Raw genomic sequence first — 27,279 nt, 5'->3', positions numbered from 1 at the left:
CTGAAGCTCGCTTTTACTCTGGACCATGAGACTGGATTGCCTCAAGGATGTCATATCTATGAGTACCGAGACAGCAACAAGTAAGCCACGCACGCACTCAGTGGGAAGCAGCGCCTAACGCTGAGCAGCTGGGGCAGGCCTTCCAGCTCAGGCTTCCTGTCAGGGGTGCTCAACATTTTTGCTACCATATGAGAAAATGTCTGGCACACACACAAAATATCCCCCCCCCTTAAATATAACAGAAAGGAACTTGTATAAAGGCTGGGGCAATGGCTCAGAGCACGTACTATGAAAGTGTAAGGACCTGAGTTTGAACCCCCAGAACCCACATAAGCCAAGTTCAGTAGCACAGGCCTATAACCCCAGTATTTGTATGGTGAAATATGAAGAAGAGAGAAGAGAGTCCTTGAAGCACAGGCCAGATAGCCTGGTGCACAGAAAGGCCCTGGCCAAACACTGTGGATGGTGAGAACCAACATTGACAGTATCCTCTAACTCCACATTTCTTCATGGCACACACTCCAGAACATTTACGTGTGTGTGTGTGTGTGTGTGTGTGTGTGTGTGTGTGTGTGTGTCACACCATATGTATACATATACAATCATACACACATGCATGAAAATAAAGCAGGTGTAGGAGAGTTGGCGATGAGTAAGAAGTGTGTTAGGAAACAAGCCTTCCTTTTCAGGCTCTGTCCCCCTCCCCACCCAGTTCTCCCTTGCCTGCTTATCTGAGTCAGCTGTGACTTTGGCCTTGGTTGTGGTTCTATACTCACCAAGTCCATACTTACTGCTTCTGTAGTGATCCTGTGGCTTGTGTAGTTGGGAGGTATACACAGATGCAAAGTGGTGTAGCCCTGTCAGAAAATGGCCCCAGCGTAATTTTAAAGTACCTTTTCTCTAATTCAAAGACTGATTCTCTGTGTATGCTGTTACTGAGACAGGGACAGTGGTGGCGAGTGAGGCAGAGGGAACATGCCTAGAGGATGATGGTGGTGGTGGTGATAGCAGCTCACATCTGGGCACCTGCTCTGCATTAGACTGTTAGACTCCTAGGGACCAGTATGTGCCACTCCTACTTAACCCTCATCCCAGCCTGAAGAGTGCTTTCATTACTATGCACTGCAGAAGCTGAGGACTCGGGAACTCTGCCAGCTCACTCCAAGTAACTTACAAACACAGTCAACTTTAACATGTCTACACTGGGGAAAGACTAGGTGGAAGACAGTTGTTAGCACTCAGGGAACCCATCCTCAATAACCGGTAGGTCCAGCCTGGACTTGAGAACAGTGTATTCTGGTATAATCATGTAACTATCCAAACTATGTAATCTTACCCAGCTGAAGGAATAGGCACCTGCCATCAGAGCCAGCCTTTACCTCCCAGAAGAATTCACTGCCCAGATGTGGATAGAAGATAGGTCAGTGGGTACCCTTGTGACCACAGCTGCACATGGGTTGCCTTCTGGGTATCATTCCAGTGTCTGTATCTTTAGGTAGATGATGTACTTGCTATTGGACAACACTAATTCCCACTGCATGAACCATGGGGAAGGTCATCCAGTCATCCTCCAGTGCCTCCATCTAGAAGGCATCCCAGTGCTTCTAAAGCCATTGTGTCAGAAATACCATCTTGGTTTCTTATTATGCTCAGGTCAGCAGCAAAGTCAATCTGGATTCTCTGAAGCCAAGGGCAAGATGGGAGACCTGAGAAGACGTCTGGGTGGCTGGGCAGGCTTCTTAGACTAAGCACATAACCCATACCCAGTGCAGCATAGCGCTCTGCTTGTCAGCATGCTCCATTCATCGTCAGTCCTCTGCAGCCCCCTCTTGCCCTTCAGCCCCCAGCCAGCCTCACGGGCCTGCACACTGCACCCTCCAGAGCTTCCCAGTGATACAAAACCGTCTTCCCGGGTCATCCTGGTATATTTGAGTTATTGGAGCAATTGTTTGTCCACAGACCCTACCCATGCCCACTCAACACTTAGCGGCCTTTCTGTCCACTGCTAACGAGGAGACTGGCAGAGTAGCCTGAGGCCTCTGTACAAGCCTGGCCACTAGGAAGGGATGGAGCATCTGGGTAGGGATTCCAGGCTGCACTTACTTTTAAGTCACTTCAGCCAGTCTATGGGAAGCCCCAGGGCCAATGTGCTTTGGAGGCAACTCCCCTTCTTTAGGGTGTGGCCTGCGTCTGGGCTCTCCACACATGGGGCTATGCTAGCCGACTCAAGACTGGATGGCAACAGGAAGAGGGCTCCAAGACATCTGCAGTGTCAGAACTGAGTAGCCACGTCTGCGGCTGTGCAGGGCATCCAAGTGTGCCTTTCCCTGGGTACCACCCTGGGCGGGGGAAGCAAGGGATTCCGGACCAAGTCCCATGTTTAATTAATTCATCCCTCCACCTGCTTGGTTCTCCTCCTTCCCCCTGAGTAAGCAGATGAAATATTTCCCAGCAGCCCCTGACAATTTCAAACCAGCCTCAGCACTTCCCGGCACTTTTGAGATGGCACTTTCTGTCTGTTTTTAGAGCTGTTGCCAGTTCTGCAAGCTAACTACAGTGTTACCTGCAAGCCATTCCTGACCTGAGGAGGAGGTGAGCACCTCCAGGCCCCCCACAAATGCAGATGCTGCCCGTTCAGAATAAAGAATGGTTTTCTTGTTCTTCGTAAAGCCCCAGCTTGGGAGAAAGAGAAGCTAAATCAACCCAGAGATAGGAAGGGCTTGCAGAGCTGGAGGCAGCACAGCCATAGAAGTGCCAGAAGTGACCTCATGGGAATAGCTGCGGCTGGAGCATGCATGTGGAGTCAGCCACTCCCATGCAGGTGTGGGCTTCTGTGGCCCTCACAGCAGGTGGGGTTTGGTATCTCTAAGATACCAACACCCCTACTTTCAGGATTGAGGTCTGGGATGATGTCTCCCCACTGCCTACCACACAGAGGGGTTCCCTTGGCTCTTCCTGTTCTTGTTGCCTAGCATGAGACACCAGCAGCAGCAACCAGAGTATGCTGAGTTCCAAATAGTGTTTGATTCCTCTTTCTCTCCCTAACAAGATGAGAAACCATATATGTGCTCACTTCACAGAAAGGAGAACCTGTGATCAGAGAGATGCCCTCCCCAGGATTGTGTCTATGAAGCAGACAAGCTTCTCCCGGGGTACTGCCTCCTCTGTGAGGTGCAGAGCAGGCATGGGCCCAGCCCGTGGGTCTATAGAAATCTGATGCCAAGCTGCCCCGTGCCCATGGCATAGCTTTCCTCCCTGCTCACCACTGCAGCTCACAGGGCTCACAGCTTCCTTTCTCTGATAGCCTTATGATTGAAGCCTTTCCCCACAGCAGCCTGCAGAGCATCTTTCAATGCGATGAAAGTTAAACAGCAGGGAGGAATCTTCTTAGTCAATACAAACTTGATTTCTCCATGTCCTGTGATAAGTGTGTGTGGTTAAGCAATAGGGTCTTATCACCAAGTCCTGGTAGGCAACCAAACTATGAAAGGCTTTTAGAGTCAGGTATAATGTAGTCCCAGCATTTAAGAGATGGATGCAGGTGGATCAAGAGTTTAAGGTCATAGGGGCTGGTGAGATGACTCAGTGGTTAAGAGCACTGACCGCTCTTCCAAAGGTCCTGAGTTCAAATCCCAGCAACCACATGGTGGCTCACAACCATCTGTTATGAGGTCTGACACCCTCTTCTGGTGTGTCTGAAGACAGCTACAGTGTACTTAGATATAATAATAAATACATCTTTTTTTAAAAAAAGTCTCAGGTCACCTTTGGCTGCATAGTGAAATTGAAGCCATCTTGAGCTACTCAACCCCTTATTCAAAACAAAAAACAAGCAAACCTTATCATCTACTCTGCATTAATCTAATCAGCATTTTGATTGTTTCTGTGGTCAAGTTATTACAGATGAATCTGTTTATCTATGCTTTTGTGTGCACATGCATTTATTCTGCTTCAGTGGAGACCTAGGAGTAAAACTATTCGTCCTATATAATGGTACTTAGCAAGTGACTAGAGTTCAGGCCTTTTCAAACTTTCTGCCTGATTTTCCAGTTTCTCTCCTCGTGTGTTTTTCTGCCCATTTGGGGTGTGAATCCTTTGTTGGCTGTACATGTTGCACATATGAGCCTAGAGAGTCAGGCAGTGATGACTGGAGGACAGGGGCAAAGCCTAAGGCCTGTAGTTCTTTACATGGAGGACAGAAGTTAACAGCACCACTTTCTGGTTTCTGGTCTCTGGCCAACCAGGGAATTCCCTACAGCTTCAATTCTGTTGGTTGTCACTTTGCTCCAAGGCTCTGACTACGGAATTAAGCTTCTAGGATCAGTGACCAGAGGTCTCCCAGTTTGGGACAGCCACAGATAGAATCATCAATAAACTGTTCCCCTCTGGTATTTTACCAAAAGTGTCCTTTCGGGCCCTAACTTTGTGGATGATCCCACAGCCCTTCCTTTCTATGGCTGTGGCACTCATCCCCCGTGTGGGTGGTATGTGGGTGGTATCGTACCTCTTGGGGAGCCCATCAGGAGAGTTGAATTCTGGGCCCCACTTACATTACAAGAGATAGTAAAAAAAATTCATAATGTATATACCACATGAACGTGTTAAAGAAACGTGATTCTGCAGTTAAGCAGGGATTCAGAGAGATCTGTAAACCCCCAGAGCCTAGAGCAGTTAATGTTTGGGTATTCTGTGATTGAATACTGAGGGTGCAACTCCCAAGATCACAAAGGTCTCCCTGGAGGAGAGCCGCTCCCCCACAACACCACTATGTTTGACATTTGCTTCTCTGTCCAGTAGGCCCTTCCTCCAAATTCCCTATGGCCCCTCATCTGCCCCATCCTTCCTTCCTCTGATACCCACTGCCAAGATGGTCAAGGATCTCAAACTAGAGGGACTCTCCATGCCTACCTGTGTACATCCCTAGAGGGCTGCATGTAGCTCTCCATGGGGTCGTGGATGAGCCCCATACCTCTAGGCTGAGGTCTCCTAAGCATTCTGTCTCCTCTTGCCTGGTCCAGGCAGTGTCCATAGCAACTGAGGTCTGTTCTGGGCCAGATGCTCAGACTGCACTTTCTAGTCTCGGCTGCCCTGTTTACACTTCATGAGTCCTGAGAAAGATGCACTCACTGAAACAGAGGCATGAAGAACATAGACACCCAGACCTAGCAATCCTTAGAGACTGCTGAGAGAGCCAGCCATGGTCCTGAGAACTTTCTCAGTTTTTCCCACACTCCTCTCTTTGCAACCCAAATAATGACCTAAAGATAACCCAAGAGATTTTCCCACAGAACAGAACTTCAAAGTACCAAGACCTCTTCCAACCAAGTATTTCTCAGCTTTCACAAAGACCTTACAAAAGTATGTTCTCAATTAACACAGGATGGCATAAAATGAGTTAAAGTGCCTTGCTTTATTCTGCCACTCCTTAACTAAGGATGAACTGCGCTTCTTCCTTTTCTGTGGAGCCTCTTGGGGGCCACAGCAATCCAATGTAACTTGGAGCCCTTAGTGATTTCCTGTCCAGGTGTTTTGTAGCACATGGTGTCATGCTCTTACCACAATGGGGAAGGGGTTAATGGTAATCAGCATTTTTATAGTCTCTGAATCTATACTGGTCACAGCTATGCTGTTCTCTTGATTTCCTGGCCTGACCAAGTTGCTTCCGTTGTATTCTCTGGGTAACTGTGTAGGCACACATCTCTGGGCGCCTGTGCAGACACACATCTGTAACCCAGAGGCACTCCAGAACCAACCTCTATAAGGACATAGTCATCCATCAACTTTCAAACCAAAGGGGACTTGTTCCTCTCTAAGACTTCAAGAAATTTTAGAAGAGACTTGATCTTTGGGCCTGTACTCCATTGAATGAACAGGCCACACATTGCTGTCCAGTAGACAGTGAGCCATAGCCTCTCTCTACCAGTATGCTGGACCAGACACTAGGCACATTCTGAAGGTGAGAGTGGCAAATATGTCTGCTCTAATCACCCTCCCCAGGCACCAGAGGCCTGTGACACTCACAGGTTAGCCCTCCAGGAAGCAGGCCACAGGACTTCAGGTTGGGGCTGAGCCTGGAGAAAGGTGCCCATGGCCGTCACCTCCAGCAGCTACTTGGCAGGTAACCAGCACATGCTTGGCTCACTCAGCTCCTGAGTGAGCTCCAGAGGGAAGTGTTTCTAATCCATCGTCACTGCTGCTCCCATGCACTCTGAGGCATTGTGGTTTTTTTCTTGGTGGTTGGGCAGGAAGCCTCCAGAGCCTGAAGGAATTGCCATGCTTGATGACAGACAAAGGCTATTGATGCCTATAAATCACTTAGCTCCTGCCTGGCTTTTTTAAGGGGAAGAGGGCATGTTAACTGTTCTGAGGGTAGGTCTTCCTGTGGTGGGTACCCAACTGGAAAGGATCTCACAGAGTGACTCAAGCTGTGCCCGCTGAGTTAAGTGGAAGGAAATACCCCACTTAGGCATGGCTTTGCAAAGCCAACCAGCAAAGCCTGACTGAGGTACACAACACAGATCATTGCATTGACTTGCGGCCCCACCTCCCTGGGCATCCTCAAGTGACCCCCCCATCTTAAGCACTGGTGGGCCAGGCTCCAAGCTGAGCAAGTCAGAGGCTGTGAGCAGGCTGCTCTGAGGGAGGCAGATCTGGCTTAGCCCTGGAAGTGGAGACTGTGCTGTCACCACCATGTCTAGAGCTCTCTAATTCTGTAGTCAGGCCTCCCTCGGGTAGAGGTGCTCCACTCACCAGCCGGGGCTATTGTCTCCAAAGCTGAAACATTGTCACCTGTGTCCTTGTTCCTTATTTCTTCACACAAGACACCGTGGCCACCTTCTCCTGGGTGTTTGACCTAGCTGCAGTGCTTACACAGATGTCTAATGTTTGAGCTATTTAGAATGAGAGTACAATTGTCCTGTCGACTCTTGCTCTCACTGGGAGACATCATAACCTTTGTCCTTTAGTGTATATATCCTCTTAATGGCATCAGCTAGACATAACTAAGGTTTTAATAACTGAGGATTGTTCCAAATATTTGTTATGTAAAGAGTGTGTGGGTGTTTGTACAGTATGGAGATTGAGCCTAAGAGTTCATACTTGCCAGGCAGATGTTCTGCGAGCTGCATCCTTCACTATTTTTAATTCCTTATTTTGAGACAAACCCTTTCTAAATTTCCCAAGCTGGCCTGGCTGTCCTTGACCTTGGGGTCCTCCATGTAAAATTACATGACTGCAGTGCCATGCACAGCTGAAAAGGCTCTCTACAGAGTCTACTGCCCTCTGCACAGCCATCCTCTCCTCCAGTGAGTGACCGCAGAGTCACAGGGGTTTCCCTTGACTTTACTGAAGCCTTGCCCTGTGTGTCTTTGTCTCTGCCCCAATGACTATCAGAACAGTTGTCACTTATCACTGTCTATGTGGTAACTGTTAACACTTGGCCTTGTGGGGACAAAGAACCTTAGGGAGATGAGGCGAGCATTAGAATTCTCACCCCAGGTGAGAGAAGGTTATGAGCTTGAGCCAACACTACCCTGGGTGCTCCTTACAGCAGAGTGCCTGCTCCATGCAGACATGAGACATGTCTCCCAGAGCTGCCACTGAGGCACACCTCCTAGTTCTGCACTGTCTTCCACTCTCCAAGACTCTGTGTGTTGGTGTTCTACATCTGCCAGCTACACTAAACTGACTCAACTACCATATGCATTGTCCTACCCCATCCCATCCTATCCCACCCAACCCCACCCCACCCCACCCCACCCCATTCCCCCACCCCATCAGGAAGTGCCTCCTTCCCCGGAGCCTGGTGGGTTGCCCACCACTTTACGCTAAATAAGTATCCTCTATCCTTTAGTATAACCAGACTAGGTGGTCACCATGTTTTGTGTAAGGAATGCCATTCATCATGGTTCTGCTCATGAAACAGAATGCCCTTTCCACTCCCTCTGACTCTCTCAGTGAATTTCCCAGTGCTGATGTCATCAAACTTGACTCTGATTGTTAACATAAGCCTCAGTCTCAGAACTACCAGTCCCCTGCTGAGTACTGCAAGAGGCAGGTTCTTGCCTCTGCCTGTGCAACTCAGAGGAATGTGAATGCTTTTGACTGTGAGGTGGAGAGTGCGTATTAAGAGGCTCTGCTGGATTCTCTGTAGATTCTGGTTCCCAGGGCTTAGAACAGACCTGGGATCCAGCCAGGGACTGCTGAGAAGTTTGTAGCACTGATGTTCTGATAGAAGGTGATCCTACTCCATGTGTCCAAAGCAAGAACAGTCCCTCCAGCACAGCTGGCACACTGCAGATGGTCAGCAGACACCAGGTGCATACCTCTCTGTCTTAGTCAGGGTTTCTATTCCTGCACAAACATCATGCCAAGAAGCAAGTTGGGGAGGAAAGGGTTTATTCAGCTTACAGTTCCACACTGCTGTTCATCACTAAAGGAAGTCAGGACTGGAACTCAAGCAGGTCAGGAAGCAGGAGCTGATGTAGAGGCCATGGAGGGATGTTACTTACTGGCTTGCTTCCCCTGGCTTGCTCAGTTTGCTTTCTTATAGTAAGTACTCAAGACCACTAGCCCAGGGATGGCACCACCACAATGGACCCTCCCTCCCTTGATCACTAATTGAGAAAATGCCCCACAGCTGGATCTCATGGAGGCATTTCCCCAACTGAAGCTCCTTTCTCTGTGATAACTCCAGCCTGTGTCAGGTTGATACTGAACCAGCCTGTACGCTCTCCTAGCAAGCATGGCTTACTTTCCCTGTGCATCCTTAACCTCAACCTTAACCTGCCTTGGTTTCTTCTAAATCATCAGACTCCTGCCTCCTCTATTTACTCTAGATGGCTTTCATAATGTAGTTTAAGAATTCCTGATCTGAAATCCAAACCAAATACCTTATGAACTTCAAGTTTTAGATTTTAGAGCATTTCAAATTTTATATGTTTGTATTCTGGACCTATGCAAATATTCACAAATCTGAAAATGAAATCTGAAGCACCTCTGGTCTCAGAATTTCAGATAAGAGATTGACAGCCTGTCTGCTAATCCTATTTATGAAATACTTAGCAGTGTGCTGGCCCCTAAGATTGATAAGAACTCCTCCCTGGAATAACCTGGGACCCCACGGGCCCTCTGGGGTCTGCAGTCCATTCCTGTGCCCATTGAATTTCTAAGACTGACATCACTATTGCCGTCCAACTCTTGGAAGGTAGAGCTGCCATCCACATGAGGATGCCCACCCACTCCACACCTCCACACCTACCACATCATTCTTGCAGCTCCTTCCTGTTCAGGCAAGCCCACCATGGGAGCCAAACCAGTGCTGTGCAGGCCCCAGTAGAGCCATACACAGGCAGGGAGATGCAGAAGTCATCACAGAGAGCCTTTATGCAGACTGTTCCATACCAGACAGTTCTGTCCCCACTGCTACACCTAGAGAAATGGCTCCACAAATGGCCCACATTGCATGAGGAGCCCTGGGAAATTCTAACATGCACCTCACAAACGAGAAGAATGGTTCTTGTCTGTATTGTAACCCCAGTGTAAACCTCATTCCCTTGCTTGCCCAGCTAGAGCCAAGTACTGTGCAGTGCATGGAAATAATAAAGGCCCAGAGAACCCACTGAGGGAGACAGGCACGTAAAGCACTATTTATGACAAATACCTGGGGCAGGGCATGATGGGAGAAATGTCCTTGGGCTCAATCAGTTCATGGTCAGGTGAGCAGTGTGGTGGGAACATGAGGTAGGAGCAGCACAGGTCACCCAGCTGTGGCCAGGAAGCAGCAGATGGGAGGGGGAGGGGGCCAGGAACAAGGTATAGACCCCAGGAATCCCCATCACTCAGACCCTGAAGTGTCCTTTCCTTCTAAATATTCTGCCACCTTCCAAAACATGTCATCAGCAAGGGACCAGGCCTTCAACTCATGAACCTATGGGGGCATTTCATGTTCATACCATGTGGGTGACAAAGAAGATAGGAGCCAGGCTCCCAGAGACGCCAGCCTGGGAAAGAAAGTGCATGCACTGCTTCTCTCAGCTGGGGCCTCATTTGACAGGCGAGTGCCCTGTGAGCAGGTGGCAGGTAGGCGCCTGTAGTTGGACATGGAGAGGACAAGGCAGGTGCCTCGGTGCTGCCAGGTAGAAAGGCACACCGCCTGTGCGTGCGTGTCTAGAGCAGCCCAGGCACATGTCGGGGAAGCCCAGAACTCACTGGATGGGAACACATCCATCTAAAGCACTCTGAACCCAGTTCATAAAACCATGGGTCAATATTTTTAAAGTCACATAACTAATGAGCTCTGCCAGACTCAACAGACCGCATCCCAGTGGGTGATAAGACAAGTGTTAGCGCAGAGGAAACAGCCGGGTTGGAAGAGGCTTTTCTTAATCTGTTGGGTTTCGTGTTTATAGTAGAGCAGCTGCCCTTGGACAAGAGTATTCATTTATCAGGTCACCCACAAAGGAGGTTTAGTTACTATGCTCGCCCTGTTTGGGTTTAAGTAATAACTGTCTACAGACAAGTAAAAATGTGATCAGGGCAAGTTCAGTAGGTCCCACCAGGCCTGCAGAGGCTGTCTCAGGTTCTGACTGCCAAGTCTGTGCCTCTGTCCAGCAGGAATAAGCAGAGAGAACGCTGTTGAAACCCTAGCCTAGAAGACCCTAGCCTAGCCCCAAAGCCCTCCATTTTCACCCTTTAAAAATGTGTATTGTCTTTCACTAAGTATTTCTGTAAAAACAACAGCAAAGTGTATTCTAGTGTACTCATCTGGTCCCTGAACATTTCACCAGCATCCAGCTGGTCTCTGGGATTCCCGAAACTATTCAGGCCTAGATTCCCCACACTGTCCTCCCAAGGACAGTGCCGAGGAAACTGGGCAGGGGGGAGGGGAAGAGCCAGGTCACATTGGTAAGCCCTCATCGACTCCCTTACCAGTCTGGGAAAGGAAGGCAGTGACCGACCAGCTAAGCACTGTGAGTACTGCAGAGGAGGTTCTGTGAGTCCTCACTTCCAGCAGAGATCCCGTCACCTCCTGAGTCCCGCACTAAGATACTGTCCCACTCCTAGCTTCTATGGGTTCAGTGACACAGATAGGCCCAGGCTGTACCTGGAGCCACCTGTCTCACCGCGAGGTCTTATCTTACTCACTCTCCGTTGTCTTGAGGGGAGAACAGCATGTGCAGAACTGAAAGGCACTGGCCTTTGTAAACAAAGAAGTAGTCTCTGATGAAAATTATTTAAAGCATAGAAGTGTATGCCTATAATACCAGCACTCAGGAGACTAAAACAAAAAATTTGCCACAGGCAAAATTTGCCACCTGGTTTATGTAGTGTAGCAAGTTCCAGAAAATCTGGGCTATATGGTTAAGACTATCATCACCAATAATATATAATAATTATATATTATTATAATAAATTAAAAAGTATTTAGTGGCTGCTTACTCTGTCCTAGTCATTGTTCAAGGTACTAGGAAATGAGGTGGTAGAGCTGTCTGAGCCACCCCAGTTAGTGGTAGTGGGCAGCTGTGACTGGCCCAAAAAGACGCAGGAGCAGGAAGAGCAGGAAAATCACAAGTAGACAGGTGGAGCCCCAAGCCAGGACTGCTGGAGACAGAGCCCGTGAGTGAGCAAGCTTGCATAGGCACACTGAGAGTTGACCCTACCATGGTTTGTCCGTGAACTGGTGGGCTTGGAGCGAAGCAAGGATGCATGTAGAAGCCGCACTCCAACCTACGTGTGCCTGGCTCCAGGATGCCTTTCATCTGTACCTTGGACTTCTGGTGAAAAATTAGGGCTGTTGGTTCCCTAGTTGTTTTCCAAGGGCTGCTCTTTCTAGGAAGCTTATTTTAAACTCCACCCCATGCTTGGTGGGGCAATAGCTTACTCAGATGCAACCTTCAATGTCAGCAAAGCCACAGAGAGGGCGAAAAAGTGAGAAGGATCATCTCCCTTTTACCCTCCAAAGACTGAAGCCTGTGGACAGGGCCCTGGGCAGTTCACCCAGTGGCTTGATGACATAGACAGCTCTGCCTGTTTCCCTATGCCGGAATGCTCCTCCCATCTGTTCTGGTCTTCCCCAGGGCCTCAGACCAGCAGACAGAAATCAGGCCATGCTTGATTCTGGAGCTGTTGCAGGTGCAATGTGCATCGTGGGAAGGAGAATGAGGCAGAGCAAGCAGCTTGATTTCACTCATCCCAGGGTTCCTCCACTAATATCCCTCCCTAGAGACACACTCAGGTTCCTCCCACAGCCCCTGCAGGCCTGGTCTTGTATTGCCCAGACAGAGATCAGCTACATTTCAGAAGGGACACTCAGTACTTCCAGTGTCCTCTTGATTGGATGGAACTAAACCATGCTAGGACACAGGCCATCCCCCAGACCCACAGGAACAGCCCCACCATGCAAACCCAGCAGCGCTCTGCCTCCAGCTTGTAGTGGGCTGCCTAACTAAGCTGATCCACAACCCTGCTGGATGAAGGGGAAGACAAAGAACATTCAATACAAAAAGAGTTTGAGGGCCTAGGCCAAGGAAGGAGGAGCAGAAGCCCTGTAAGCATTTGGATCTTCTGTCCATCCCAGAGCAGGGTTCTCCAAAGAGACTAGCTTGCACCCCCTTCCCACTTAGCACAGCCACCCCAAGTGCAGAAAGCCTGGTGAAGCCAAAGCTGCAGGACTTGGTGGTACACCACCAAGATCTGGGCCCTGCCACAGTCTGGCTCTAATCATCGTCTGTAGCCTCTGAGACTCAGTTTCCCTCTGTGCACATTAAGACCTACAGTTTCTCCCTGGGAAAGGACTCATTGGGCTGGACGAGAAAGCACAGAGAGCTTGGCTGCACTCGCTCCTTCCCACCATCAGTGGCCTCGCCACTCCAGGGTGGCCTTGGAAAAGGGGGCCCACCTCCCAGCAGCCACGCAAGAGCTTTCTTGGAGGTGAGCAAAACACACTTTTGACAAAGCTGAACAGCCTGGGCTCCCAGGTGCACCTGGCTCCTCCTCTCTCCTCTCTAGCTGTCTTGTCGTCAGGTATGTATGAGAGAAGCTGTGTGCTTAAAACACCCTTCTCCTGTGAACAGCTTCATTCCCAAATTCTAGCTTTAAAACCAAAGTTGATCCCTCCCAAAGTAAGAGGTGACTTGCGTTTCCCTGAGCTTATCCAAGCTCTGCTCCTGGTTTAGGTCCACAGGGTTAGCCTCCATTACTTGGGTGTAAGAGGGAGCCCTGGCCTTGGCTAGAGTCTGAGCAGAGCCAAAAAGCTGTTGCAGGCAGGCAGTGGCTCCCCGAGGTGATGTGCTTCTGTGTGCCTTGGCCACACCTCCTCTAACCAGTGGTTCCAGCTTCAGTGGAACTAGAGAAAGGCGTGTGTGTCAACATCATAAAAAAGCCAGCAAGGCCCAATTACCCTTCACTGCAAGGCCACACGGCACACCGCCTGGTTCTGCTTAGGGGCCAGAGCTGTTGCCCACGTGCAGGCCTGCCCCGTGCCTCTGTGTGCAGAGCTAAGCCTTGGGAAGAGCAAGGCTTCGTGGCTAGTTTTATGCTGACAAAGGGCTTTCAGTGCTGTCAAACGACTGAGTAGTCCCTTCCCCCCTCCCTACCACAGCCACTGGGCCTCCCTTTGGCAGGGCCAGAGGGCTGCACTTGAACGCCTAGCCTCTGGAGACTTCCTTTTGAACTAGAAAAACATGGCTCAAGCATGCCTCACTGCAGCAGGGCTCTGCCTGCTGAACCTATAGAAAGGCCTGGAGTAGATTCAGTACCACAGACTAGAAGACCTGGCTCTGGCCTCACCCACAGGGCTGTTATGTCTGGCTCCAGAGGCCTGCTCCTCTGGGGTTTTCCATGCCTGTGAACTAGGCCCCATTCATTTCCCTGTGGTTTCATGGGAACGTCCAAAATGTTGAGCAGGTTGCAGGGAGCCCAAGAGGAAAGGGGTCAGTGAAAGGCCCTAGCTGTGACGTGGGGTGGCCCTGTGGTCCAGCCATGGTGGGTGCCTTGTGTTACTGCCTCTCCTCCCCAGGCACCCCTCCCATGCCCCCGAAGCTTGGCTGCAGCTGCAGCAGCCGCAGCCCCCTTCCCCACCCCCAGGCCTCTACTTTCCAGCTCTCTAGCCACCAGCTCCACCCTGGCCTGGCCTCAGAGGGAACTGCAGCAAGACCTCTTAAAGTTTCCCACCCCCAGCAGCCCTCAATTTAGTACTGATCAGACCACTGACTTCCCATCACGCTCCATTCCCTCAGTTTTCACCACACTACACTCAATTTGGGGCCGCTGAGAGAACAGCGGGTCTCCTGTGAGGGTGGCTGCTGTCTTCCCACCTTGGGCTGCCCAGCTATAGAGAACAGTCATGCTCTAGCACACAGCTCCTGAGAGAGCCCAGCAGCTGCCTTCACAGCTACTGAGGGAGCCCAAGGGCTCCTTAGCCAACCGTGAGGATGTGCCCATGTGGGGAAAATTTGGTTTGCAGAAGAAATGAATTTGAAACTAGCTGGGAGCAATTCTTATCACATTTCCATGTTAGCAGTTTTCACCAAGAGCTAATTGAACAATCTCTGTGAGTGGCCTAATTCCATTAGCATGAGATTCCCACAAAGTTGACAAGTGCCCTGGTGGCCAGGGCAGAGAGGCTCTTCTGTCTCACACTTGGTTTTGGTCTTTGAAAATGGATGCAGTTTCAGGTTTCAGCAGCAGCCAGACAGATGCTCAGTTCTGGCCCTGTAGGCTTCAGTCTTGGTACCTCAGTTCCAGATCACTTCTGAAGCCACTCTGCAAGTATTCCGGGTCTGTAAGGGCTGGGATGAATTTCTCTTCTGGGTCAGCAGGTAAAATGGATCTGAGGGTAGACCATCCCATAGACCTCACCTCCTTTACCAGGCAGCATGGAGAGGCCAGGTACAGAGGAGTAGAAAATATGAAGGCAAAGTCTGAGGAGGATGAATCTGGACAGGGCCTGCCCTCAGCACCACATCCCCAAAGTCAGTGCCAGCATCTCACTGTTCTGTCAAGAAACTGAGTCCTAGGGGCAGAAACACTGGCTGCCCTGGGACCTGTTCCTGTCCTCAGGCCACGGTGAGGCGGCTGCTCCTGGTGGGCACAGTGCTTTCTCTTCTCTCCACTGCCCAGTGGGCTTGACAGTTCCAGGAACCGTGCTCTGGGGTTACCCATCTGCCCTCTGGCATCGTTCTACTTGAGGAGCCCAGAGAATGTACCATGTAGCTTCTTTGTCCCTGGCTGGCTATACAACTGGGCAAGGGTTCTCTCTTCCTGACAGCTGCAGCATGGTGTCAGAGGTGAGTCTGTAAGGGAGCAGCATTAGCTGCTATGAACTAGCCTTCCCACAGGGGGCATGGTCAGGACAGAGGTTGTAGACCTACAAGGCCCTCCCTCTGCAGTGACTTGGGAATGCAACCTGCTCTCCAATGAGACATAGACTGTGACTCTTCCCTTCCCCGTTCTGGGCGTGCTGGATGGCTTCCTGCAGGCTCTCTGGTAGCATGAGCCCCTGCCTCCTAGAATACCTTCAGCTTGTCTAAAAGTAATAACAAGGCCCCCGGCTCCTTCCTTCTGTCACTGACTCGCACCAAAACTGAATGGAGCACGCCTGCGCTTGCCCTATCACCCTTCCCTGTTTCTCTAAACCATACTCCCCACCCCACCACCCTGGCGGCTTGCCTCTGCTTGCCAGCCACAGGACCTTTCCTCTGCCTCTAGAGCTTCACACAGGGCAGCCTGCTGCAGCTCCTCCATGTCCCTCTGCCTTGTTCTACATCTACCCTCTCTGTTCAGGCCTCCTGAGGGCCAGTGCAGGTGCCGTGCCCACCTGGCTCACTCAGCCCTGTACTGCCCCTCATTGTCTCAGCCTCCAGCCCCAAGTACTCACATAGCTCCCAAGTGGGTTTCAAGCCTGTGCCCTCAACTCCCACTTTCTACCTGGAGCTTTGTGTCTCGTTCCTGGGTCCTTGGCATCAGTCCCTTGAACTGACTCCTGCTTGTAAGGGCGCCTCCCTGTGGGACACCTGTGGGCATCTTAGGGAAGGACTTAGGCATTCTGATTGCCTCTGAGGCCACTGGCCCCAGGAGCACAGACTGATGCTTAGGGGCACAGTGCTCAGAGCAGGTCACTTCCCTATTTGCACATTAAGCTCCTCCTATGCAGAAAGATAAGAGTATTGTAGGGCCATAGGAGAAGTGGTACCCAGGGTAGAGCGAGGCCACAGCTAGAAAAGATGAGTAAGAAATCCAACAAAGGCCGGGCGGTGGTGGCGCACGCCTTTAATCCCAGCACTTGGGGGGCAGAGGCAGGCGGATTTCTGAGTTCGAGGCCAGCCTGGTCTACAAAGTGAGTTCCAGGACAGCCAGGGCTAGACAGAGAAACCCCTCAACAAAACCAAATCCAAAAAAACAAAAAAAAAAAAAAACAAGCAAACAAACAAACAAAAAAACCAGGACAGTTGCTCAGACAAGAGAAGGTCTAACATGGCCAGGGTAGACACACTATAGTGTGAATGGTGCTCACCTATGGTCAGGAACTCCATCGCTGATTTCTGCTTGGGTGGCATGCCTGCCTTCCTCAGAGGCTTCTCACCTAACCACTGTCTGATCCATGTCAGGAAGCTGAGGCAGGAGGATCATAGGTTTCAAGCCAGTCTGAAAGACCCTATATAGAGAAAGACACAGTCTCAAAAAATTATGTAACTAGTAAATAATAAACACATTTGGACACAAGTAAATAAACATGGCCCAGTCTGGGTCCTTGGATGGTAGGGTGCTATGTCCAGCAGCTCCCTCTCATATGTTGTGTTGAGCATACCCACTTCCTAAGGTAAAGAATGCCTATAATAATAATAAATTGGCAGTTCATGTACATTTGTATCTGAACCTTTCCCTTTAAGTGGTACTAGCACAGTTCTGGGCAGAAGCTACCTTTCCTATGATATAGAATGTGCATCTCTGGTGTGTACATATACACATATACATACATATATATATATACATATATGTGTATATACATATATGTATGTATGTATGTATGTATGTATGTATGTATGTATGTTGACTGTTGCCTGCCAGGACATGAAACCCTGGTTCAGCTGTTCCCTGGGCTGAGAAGCAGCAAAGCTTCCCCCTTATCCCCAGGCCTTGCAGGCCCTGACAGCAGGTAGGGACTGCTTCGAGCCATGGCTGCAGAGCTTGCACCATGATGTCCTGGCTGACAGCCTCCTGTCACAGCACAGTCCCACCCAAGACCTCCAGAGTTGTGGGGCCCCTGTGGCCCAGGGCTCCAGATGCTCAGCAGATGCCAGGCCTGGGACTGAGGCCCCATCTCTGAGGGCTTGGATTGCCGTTCTGGAAGGTGATCCTGGCTGTCAGCCATTCCTGAGCCCATTTAGAGCAGTTGTCAGGCAGTTGCTGGGCTCCAGCTAGCTCCCCGTCCCCAGCAGGGCTGAGTGATCTCATGCCTGTGCGATGCTGTCGCTGGGGGAGGAGGTGCCCTAAGATTGAAGGCAGGTGCCCAGACCAGGAGGAGAGAGTAAGCCATGGCAACCCAGACAGCCCTCAACCGCTTTCCCATCCTATACCCCAGTGTGCTCCAGCCTGGTTTATTTGCCCTGGGTAGCACAAGGCATCATTTGAATTTGGCTGCAAGCTTTTGTATGAAGTTTGTCCCTGTCCCCACAAGAGAGGAAAGGTCAGATCGATAAGCTCATTTGCCAGAGACCCCAGAGCCAACTAGTTTGCACAGAATCCTCACCCAAAAGGCAGCTTTGGCTGACGAAACAGCAACTGGGACCTCAGGGACCCTTGGACTTCGGGCCACAATTTGTAAACTCTGGGGCTGTTCTTACCCAGAAACTCTTGAGTTCAAAGTGGCTTTTGCCACGTCCCAGGACTGGAAGGGAAGAGTCTGATGGCCCCCTGCTGATCACTGTGAGAACTGCACAAGGGTAGACAGGTGCCAGCAAGAGGGGCCTTTGCTAGCCCCAGGTGAGAGAAGGGAGCTGCGCATCCCTGGGAGGGTGACTGGCCCCACAGGGAATCTTACGCTCAGTGGAGCGCTGGCTGCTGCTGCCTTGGCCATGTCTCAGCCTGTCGGTTCTGGATCTTCTAGATGCTGGGCCCGAGCATCTGCTGGGTCCTTTGTGCTGTGCACGCGCTTGCTCCTTTCCCTTCCACTTGCAGGTGAGAGGATTTTAAGGGCAAGGTGTGGGGAAATGGTCCCTGCACCACCCTAGAACACTAACGGGTCTTATACACACCCAGAAGTGGGAACTTACTATCATGCATCCTCTTGGTTGGTGACAGGATTTAGGTTAATGCTTTGCTCTTGCCAGACTGTTGTGAAGAATTCCTAAGCTGATGTCTTAACTCAGAGAGAGAAAAGCAGTGAAGGACAGATGGACAGGGGGTGGAGAATGGACAGGTGGACAAGAGCTGTTAATGGGAATGAGGACTGCAGGCACCAAGGTGCTTGAACAAGGCCAGTCTGTGCAACCAGAGTCATGCCACATTGTGGTCAGTTAGACGTACCCTTCTTTTCTCAAGGTTTTGGGCAGCTTAAGGGGCTGTGCAGATGTCGAGGGAGGATAAGTAGTAGGGTCGTAGTCCCTGGAGGAGCTGCTTGCCTGGCGTCTTCTTGTGCCTATTTCCCATAGCAGCCCCTCCTTCACCTCATATCTCTCTTCTCCCTATATGACCCCATGAGGAACAAAGCAGAAGAGTTGCTGTGGACCAGGAATCTGGCTCATTCCAAAAATGTCTCTGACAAGCAGGCAGCTCTGCTCCTGCCTGCTTGCCAGCCTTATCCTCACAGTCCTGCTGTGGGGCCCTGCTGCCACCTGCCGGCCTCAATTACAAACTGCAGCTCAACCTTGGGATTCCAAGGAGGAGACTGTGCTCTGGTCCACAGGGCTCTGAAACTGCACAGAGAAAAGGTCTGGAAACATGCTCAAGTCCCCATAGCAATGCCTTTTGAGTAGTCAAGTTCCCAAATGGCAGAGCATTTGTGCAACATCTGAGCAGGGACAGACAGCATGCCAGCACTCTGGAGGCTGAGGCAAGGTGACTATCAGATGTGTTAGCCATTTGTGTGGTTGATGGAAGAAAGGAAAGCACCACTGTGTCTTGGACAGTTGTTATTCCTGCCTAGTGTCTGGCCCAGAACACGTTTCCTCTGCCTTCTCGCCAGCCCTGTGATTAGATGTTAGCATTATCTTACTTTGGAAAGGAAGAACAGGAGAGGTCTGTGATTCACCAGAGGTCCCACAACAAGTGTGTAGTAGAACCAGTATTCAAACTGTGTCTCAGAGACTCGTTGGTCAGTGATGGTGATGTCAGGTACTGATAAGCACAAGAAAAGATCGGGTACTGAGATGAAGGGTGGCAGACCAGGAAGCTCTGACCACAAATTAGTGGGCAACACAAAGGCTTCTCTTCTTGAGCTGAGTCTAGTGAGTCCATGACAGGAGCCAGCTGTGCACAGGCCCCCATGACAGGATCAGGGGTTCCCAAGCCCCCATGACAGGAGCCAGGTGTGCACAGGTCCCCATAACAGGAGCCAGCTGTGCACAGGTCCCCATGACAGGATCAGGGGTTCCCAAGCCCCCATGACAGGAGCCAGGTGTGCACAGGTCCCCATGACAGGAGCCAGGTGTGCACAGGTCCCCATGACAGGAGCCAGGTGTGCACAGGTCCCCATGACAGGATCAGGGGTTCCCAAGCCCCCATGACAGGAGCCAGGTGTACACAGGTCCCCATGACAGGAGCCAGGTGTGCACAGGCCCCCACGACAGGATCAGGGGTTCCCAAGCCCCCATGACAGGAGCCAGGTGTGCACAGGTCCCCATGACAGGAGCCAGGTGTGCACAGGTCCCCATGACAGGATCAGGGGTTCCCAAGCCCCCGTGACAGGAGCCAGGTGTGCACAGGTTCCCATGACAGGAGCCAGGTATGCACAGGTCCCCATGACAGGAGCCAGGTATGCACAGGTCCCCATGACAGGAGCCAGGTGTGTCCAGACCCTAGCTGGTGGGGCCCTCACTGAGTCCCATGTAGAGAGAGCTCTGAAAACAAGCACCTGGACAGAGCAGAGGCACACTTCTTCACAGCAGGTCCAGTCAAGGAGGCGGAACATTCCCCTTCTATATGTCTGATTTTCCTTCTAAGATCTTGTCTAGATGACAGATCTGATCAAGGAACACTACTCAACCTCCAGGAGAGGGATTGATCTCAGCTTTCCTTAGACACTGCCAAAACTCTTAAAGCTGCCTCAGTGGGAAAAGCCCAAGGCTTGACATGTGGCTTGGGGTGACTCCTCTAAGCTGAACAAGGTCTCTGATGGCTTTTGCCTTCCCAGGGAGCAAGCTTTCTCCATGCAGGACATGCTGACCACAGTAGTATCAGGATGTGCACTCCTTCCTGAATGACTCCATGTTCAGTCCACTTATCTCACCAAGGGAGCCCCAGGCTGGGTCAGGGGAGACTAGCATGAACCCTGCCTGCCCAGGATTGAAATGCAGGTGACTATAACCTCAGGCCTGGTCAGTGAAGTCTCCTGCTTTGCCTGGCTTCTCAGTCTTCACACACTTCCTCCATCTTCCATCAGGCCCCACTTCTCACTAGGGCCTTGCCATGTTTTCATCTTCCTATTTAGAGCTTTGTCCACATGCACTTAGTCACTTACAGTGATTCTAATTACACTGACTGATAGCTCTTCTTACAAGTGAGCCCCAGAGGAAGCCCAGCCAGTCTTCTCACCAGAGATCTTTACTACACACCATCTCTGGACCAGGCATGACCTGAGAGCATCCACATTTAGTGAGAAATGAGACAGGAGACCACACACACATTCACAAACCAAAGAGAAAGTCATTGACAGGTTGACTCTGGGAAAACCTGAGCATAGAGATTAAAGAGAAAGAGCTAGAAGAACCAGTTTGATCAGTCACAGGAAGGTTCTTACACTGAGAACTAAGGTGTAAGAGAACCAGCTGACAAAGACCTTGGGACGGGACAGTGTCCCCTGTCTCCGGGGGTCCCTCTAGTCAGTGTCTGTCCCCACAGGCTTGTGGAGGAGTTCATGCTCCTGGCCAACATGGCAGTGGCCCACAAGATCTTCCGCACCTTCCCTGAGCAGGCCCTGCTGCGCCGGCATCCCCCACCACAGACGAAGATGCTCACTGACCTGGTGGAGTTCTGTGACCAGATGGGGCTGCCCATGGATGTCAGCTCCGCAGGGGCCCTAAATGTGAGTGCTGGTGGGCAAGTAATGGGAAGTCCTGCTTGGAGAAATGAGACGAAAGCCTAGAAGTTGGGCTGGTGGTGACCTGTCTGCCCCATGTAGTCACTCCCTGTTTAGCCAGGTCTCCCCTGCAGTGGAGAAGATTTCCACCAAGGGCAGGCTCTATTATCAGGTCATCCCACAAAAAGGAGATCTCCTGCCCGTGTTCCACACATGGGTGTGAAGTGGGCAGAGGATCCCTCTAATCAAGAGAGCTGGCCTACTGGGTAAGCGTGGAGGATCTCAGGCCCACTGTATGACACAGACTATGGGTCACAGCTCTTGTACCCTGCAGGTAGTCAACATGGCCCATAGCCTGGGAACCCCTCTCTACCGTCCCCAAATTTTGGATCGCATGGTTAGCAGTAATGCTTCCAAGCCTGACCATATCTCATCCAGGTCTCTGGGGTTTACTTCTAGAAAAGCCTGACTAAAACATTTGGAGATGACAAGTACTCTCTGGCCCGGAAGGAGGTGCTCACCAACATGTACTCGCGGCCCATGCAGGTAAGGAGCCCACACTAGGCCCTGATCCCAGTAGTGCCCATGACTCTGGCTGGCAAGCACCATGTGTACATAGCCCACTACTGGCTCACTCTGTTCTGGGATCTGCGGGCAGAGATGATCTGAAGAACACTATCTCTTCAGTCACACCTGGGACAGGCAGGCACTGAGCTCCAGAAGAAATCTATCCCATGTCCTGAAAAGCATGTTCCATCCCTCAGGAGTTGTGTGGCCTGTGGCTGCTAGAGACCCCAGGCAAGAGAAAGGTATCCACCTTTACTGTAGCTGCAGTCTGCCCAGGAGAATCAGCCTGCTACGAGTCTGAGCCCATGTCCCCAAGCAAGTGACAGCTATGAGATAGATAGATGGGCTGGCTCCGAGCAGCCTGTCACAGCCCTCCGGCCTACACTGCAGTCCTTGCAGGGCCTAGGCATCCTTGGGATGGGAGCCATCTCAGTAGATTGGCAGGTCAATTGGATCTACAGGTACTAATGGGGTCAGCTGTGGGCCCCAGCTCTTGCTAGGGCAGTGGCAGGCCATTTTTCAAGGGTCAGTCACTCTCAGCAGATTCAATCTGTTCGTGAGAGTCAGATAGCCTCAGCCAGCCACAGCTGATTTATTTCCTGATAACTCCCAGCTCTGCTAGAATGGAGCCATCAGGGCCATTTGGTGACTTGACTGCCTTTTCCCTGCTCCCAATCTCCACTGCCTGTTCCCCACCCTACCACCTATCCTAGATGGTGTGTGTACACAGGACCCTAGGCTGTGCCCTGTGGGGTGCTTCTGATGGCAAGGACTAAGTGGCAAGTGACAGGGACAGATCAGGGCACAGCAACAGCAGCACAACAGTGAGGAGTGAGGCCTGGTTCCCAAGAGAGCTGCTGAAACAGGACACGAGCTGTCCCAGTGGTCTCTGGCCACTGCAGAGAAGCCATGATTGTTGCCGTGCCCAGAGATAGCTATACTGACCAAGGAGGAGCTGGGCCCCATTTCCTCCTCACCCTAGCCTTTCAGAGGAACCAAGCCACCACTGAGCACGAAGGTAAACATGACTTATTCTGAGGACTGTGCCCTCTTTCTCCAGCAGTTCCCCCAGATGTAGCTCGAGATCCAGCAGGGGCTGGACTCTGAATCCTAGGGCTGTGTGCATGGAGTAACCTGTGCAGGATTACCAGTGAGAAGGCTGCCACTTGGCCAGGCACTCTGGAGCTTCCAAAGAAGTGACCACTGTCGGCAGCAGCTGCTGATTCCAAGTCTATGACAGGGCTGAGGCCAGGCTTTGTCAGGTTGTTCTGAGGCTTGCAGCAGCTCAGTAGATCTTTTTGCTCGGGTCTCTTAGAGCTGTGTATCACTATGGACAACAGATGCAGGCTGGCAAGCTAACAGACTGAGCCCTTGGCTGACGAATGCTAGAGTATTGCACTTGTGGCAAGTATGCCCATCAGCCGGGAAGGCATCAGGGCCAGAGCAAATAGGTCTGGCTCAGCCAGAAGCTGAGGAACGTTATGAGCCTGCTGCTCTCCCTCAGGGGTTCAGAGCTCGGCAGTCCCTTGGGCTGGCCAGGGACATGCAGCATCCTCAGCTTCTGCTTGTGTCTCCAAAAGGCAACTTGCAGCCCTGGGCCAACATGGCCATATGTTTTCCTATCTGCAATCATCTTGACCCAGGGTGGCTGCTCAGACCCTCCTAAGGAAAATCAGTCAGCAGCAACTCCTCTGCATCGTTCCTGGTAGGGTCTCAGCAACCATGGGCCTTAAGGAGGAAGAGCCTTTCACAGCCACTCTGGTGGCTAGTCCCATAGTGCTAGAGGCCACCCAGCATCCTGAGGGCTCCCAGCATCTCGTACCCAACAGAGGCATAGCTTTCTAAGCTGTCCCCAGCCTTGCCCTCATGGATAGAGCCCTAGGCATGACTAGCATGGCAGCCGTGGCAGCTGCTGAGGTCCCCTTGAGCGGAATGGCCCTGGCTGGCTTGGATCAGCTGCCCAAAGCATAGAGGGGAGGAGTGTATCAGCCCTGCCGTGGGCCAGGCTTGGGTCTCAGCACCCAGCAGACCCAGCCAGGCTTAGTCCCGCTCTCCCTCCAGATGGCACTGTACTTCTGCTCTGGGATGCTGCAGGACCAGGCGCAGTTCCGGCATTATGCTCTCAACGTTCCCCTCTACACACACTTCACCTCTCCCATCCGCCGCTTTGCTGACGTCATAGTGCACCGCCTCCTGGCTGCTGCTCTGGGTAAGGGACATGACTCTGGCCTGGGAAGACCTTTGCTGGTCAAGAGTTACCCACTTTCAGAGTAAGTGACCACATTACTGTGATCATGAACGTGCCAAGGACAGAGAAGCCGAAGTCTGAACACTGGATCCACACCCAGACTATGGAAGCTTTAGTGAGACTTATTGCAAGCCTGTGACCATAGGTGGTCCCAGGGCTCTTGCCTCGGCACACAACCGTCCTCAGCCCCCACACTAGCAACTCTGGTCACCTTCTCCTCCCCAGGCTACAGTGAACAGCCAGATGTGGAGCCTGATACCCTACAGAAGCAAGCTGACCACTGCAATGACCGTCGCATGGCTTCCAAGCGTGTGCAGGAGCTCAGCATCGGCCTGTTCTTTGCAGTTCTAGTAAAGGTGAGGGTGCACCCTGGCCCCTCCTCCCCTTCCCCTCCCTCTTCTGTAGGGAGCACCAGTGCAGGCCCTCCTGGGAGGATGCCCTGATGCATTGTTCCTACAGGAGAGTGGCCCCCTGGAGTCCGAAGCCATGGTGATGGGTGTCCTGAACCAAGCTTTCGACGTGCTGGTGCTGCGCTTTGGGGTGCAGAAGCGCATCTACTGCAATGTGAGTATCCCTGGTATGCAAGGGATGCGTGCGCCCACAGCAAAGCCAAGCCCTAAAGGACCTGGCATACTCTTTACCCTGCCGTGTCCCCACCTGTGTCTTGTTCCTTGTTGGAGAACTATGCCCCATGATAGCTTCACAGGCATAAATGGTGGAATTAAACTAAGATCCCTGCTGTCCATCAGCTCTGCTGGGCCCACAGATGGCATTCTTTAGCAGTGAGCTTCACTGGCATGTGGCAATAAAAGGTCCAGACCCCTGACCCCAAGTAGGCCTGCCTGGGACTTGACCCTGACCCTCAGGCCGAGGGTCAGGTCTGAACTCTTCCCTAAAAACCTAGGCACTCAGAACATAACCAGGATGGCAGTGTGTGAGGCCTGGGGTGTTCTTAGAGAAACATGTAGGAGGAGAGGCCAGATGGCCAGCACTGCTCTGAACACTGTCCCTGAAGAGGAAGAAGAGGCCCATCCTACCTTGGCTTCTTCCCTGGGTGACAGTGTGTTCAAAATCCTCTCTTGATGCCTTCCATAATGTCACTTGGGGGCTTCGCTTTAGCTGCTATGTGGTCCCCAAGTTACCACCTTGCTTTGAACTCTACATACATTTGGGGAAGTGTAGAGCCTTGCACTGGAAGAGACACAGGCTTCATAAAAGAGGCAGAACAGGAACGAGCCAAGTGCAGCTGGAACTATGAGGCACCTGTGGAGCATGGACCAGGTGGGAGTTCAGATCTAGGCCGGCTCTGTAGTTACCTGGTTCTCAGCCTGGTGGTTAGTCCTATCACCAGGAGCCTAGGTAGATCTCTTCTCTCCCCTATAGTCACCACCCTGACAAATTGGCCCTTGGTCCTGGGTCACCTTCGGGTCCTACTTTGGCCAAAGGTGACTTGGCAGAACCTCCTAAGTCTGGCTGAGGTGGACCAGGGATAGGGTGGCCCATATCTCTGGCCAAGCAGGCCACTGCAGTAAGGCAGCCTGTGCAAAACTCCCTCCAGCCAGGCAGACATAGGCCAGGGCAGAGGAGGCATCTGAAGCCCACAGCCTGAGGCTCTGGTATGCACACCCCCAGGCGCTCGCCCTGCGATCCTACCACTTCCAGAAGGTGGGGAAGAAGCCAGAGCTCACTCTCGTTTGGGAGCCTGATGACCTTGAAGAGGAGCCAACACAACAGGTCAGTCCCCTACTGGGTCCCGAAGCCTACCTTCCATCTCAGACATGAGCCGCTGGGTCCGCATCTGCCCCTCATTTCTCCCAGCACCATAGGCTCCCCTGTGGGATTCCAAGTTCCTCAGCTGAGGCCCAAGCCCTGGCTTAGACTGCCAGGTTCTGTATGGGAACCCCCACTATGGCAGTGGGTCTCTGTTCTCCTTATGCAGCGACCCTGATACAGTTCATGTTGTGGAGACATCCTTACCCAGACATTAAATTATTTTCATTGATACTTCATAACTCTAAGTTTGCTGCTATTATAAACCATAATGTGAATATTTTTGGAAATAGAGGTTTGCCAAAGGGTCTCAAACAACAGCTTGAGAACTGCTACTCTATAGGTAGATAGGTGCTATCCCTTTCCCCTGAACAGAACTTTTCAGAATTTTTGAGAAGCTAATAAAAGCTTCTTATATCCCTCTTGTTCCAAAGGCTGGCCCAGCCCAGCCTGTTTTCTTGGTTCTTGTGAATGGTCACTGAATATCGAGTGTCCATGTGGTGCCATCTAGCCTCCCGGTTCTCCCCAGACCCAGAGTCCCACTTACAGAGGCAGCGGAGGCTCAGGGAAGCCACTGAGCCTTGGCAGTGAGCCTGGCTTTGATTGCAGGCCCCTTCCCTTCCCTTCCCTTCCTGCCTGTCCTCCCCCGCCCCTGGCTCTGCTACAGGTCATCACGATCTTCAGCCTGGTGGATGTGGTCCTGCAGGCAGAGGCCACAGCCCTCAAGTACAGTGCTATCCTGAAGCGACCTGGCCCCGAGCACTCCCTGGGCCTGGAGAAGGAGTCGGATGAGGAGCCTGAGGACTGAACACCCGCCCTGCCCAGCCCGGCCTGCGCCCGCCCTGCCCTACTGGCTTTTAGGAATAGGACCTTTTGACACCAAAGGGGATTTTTAATTTGGTTTTTAACAACTCAGGAGTTTGTTTTTATTTTTTTAATTTTCATTTTATTTTACTTTTGCAGCTCAGTTTTTAAATGAACTGGAAGGTTAGGGGTCAGGGCAGGGAATGCTGAGGCCGGGCCGGTGCTTCCCTGAGCAGAGAGATTCCCAGTCCTCCTGGGCAGGCAGCCCTGCTTCTACCAGGCGACCCACTGCCCTTCCCTGCCCAGGAAATGGGGGGTTTCAGCAAATCAGTGTCATGGAATAAAATCAAGTGTGAATTGCTGTCTGTGTAGATGCCATGGGGAAGCATGGCAGCCGGGTGGCCTGTGCACCAAGGGCACGGGGCTCCCTAGGAGCCACCTCACAGCTGAGCTGGGGTCATTGGCTCAGGACCTTCCTGCCGGCTCCAGGGTGATTCACGAGCCACGTGCGGCAGATTGATGCTGCAGCCTCCTTCTAGCTGATTAAAAATGTAATTAGTATGCACAGCAGGGAGCTGCCAGTCACCCTGTCATGTGGCTGTGGGCCTCCCTCCTCAGCCTTCCTCTCCGCTGCCAGCCCATGCTATGTGGGGAG

At 51.7% G+C, this 27,279-nt stretch overlaps 1 protein-coding gene across 3 annotated transcripts in view; it reads left to right on the top strand.

Annotated features, from left to right (window-relative positions):
• Dis3l2 (DIS3 like 3'-5' exoribonuclease 2) overlaps positions 1–26,985 on the top strand; it is a 345,312-nt gene extending 318,327 nt beyond the window's left edge. For all 3 annotated transcript variants that reach the window (XM_052192653.1, XM_052192651.1, XM_052192652.1), the window contains 8 exons: positions 1–80; positions 21,058–21,241; positions 21,695–21,781; positions 23,864–24,011; positions 24,276–24,406; positions 24,510–24,614; positions 25,683–25,784; positions 26,488–26,985. In XM_052192653.1, the coding sequence (XP_052048613.1) occupies positions 1–80; positions 21,058–21,241; positions 21,695–21,781; positions 23,864–24,011; positions 24,276–24,406; positions 24,510–24,614; positions 25,683–25,784; positions 26,488–26,628 (978 nt within the window). In that variant the 3' untranslated portion in view covers positions 26,629–26,985. The remainder of the gene's footprint in view (positions 81–21,057; positions 21,242–21,694; positions 21,782–23,863; positions 24,012–24,275; positions 24,407–24,509; positions 24,615–25,682; positions 25,785–26,487) is intronic.
• Positions 26,986–27,279: the final 294 nt, after the last annotated feature.

This window comes from Apodemus sylvaticus, chromosome 9 (genome assembly GCF_947179515.1).
Source record: "Apodemus sylvaticus chromosome 9, mApoSyl1.1, whole genome shotgun sequence".
Classification (NCBI taxonomy): domain Eukaryota; kingdom Metazoa; phylum Chordata; class Mammalia; order Rodentia; family Muridae; genus Apodemus; species Apodemus sylvaticus.
This window is presented reverse-complemented; position numbering and strand designations above follow the sequence as displayed.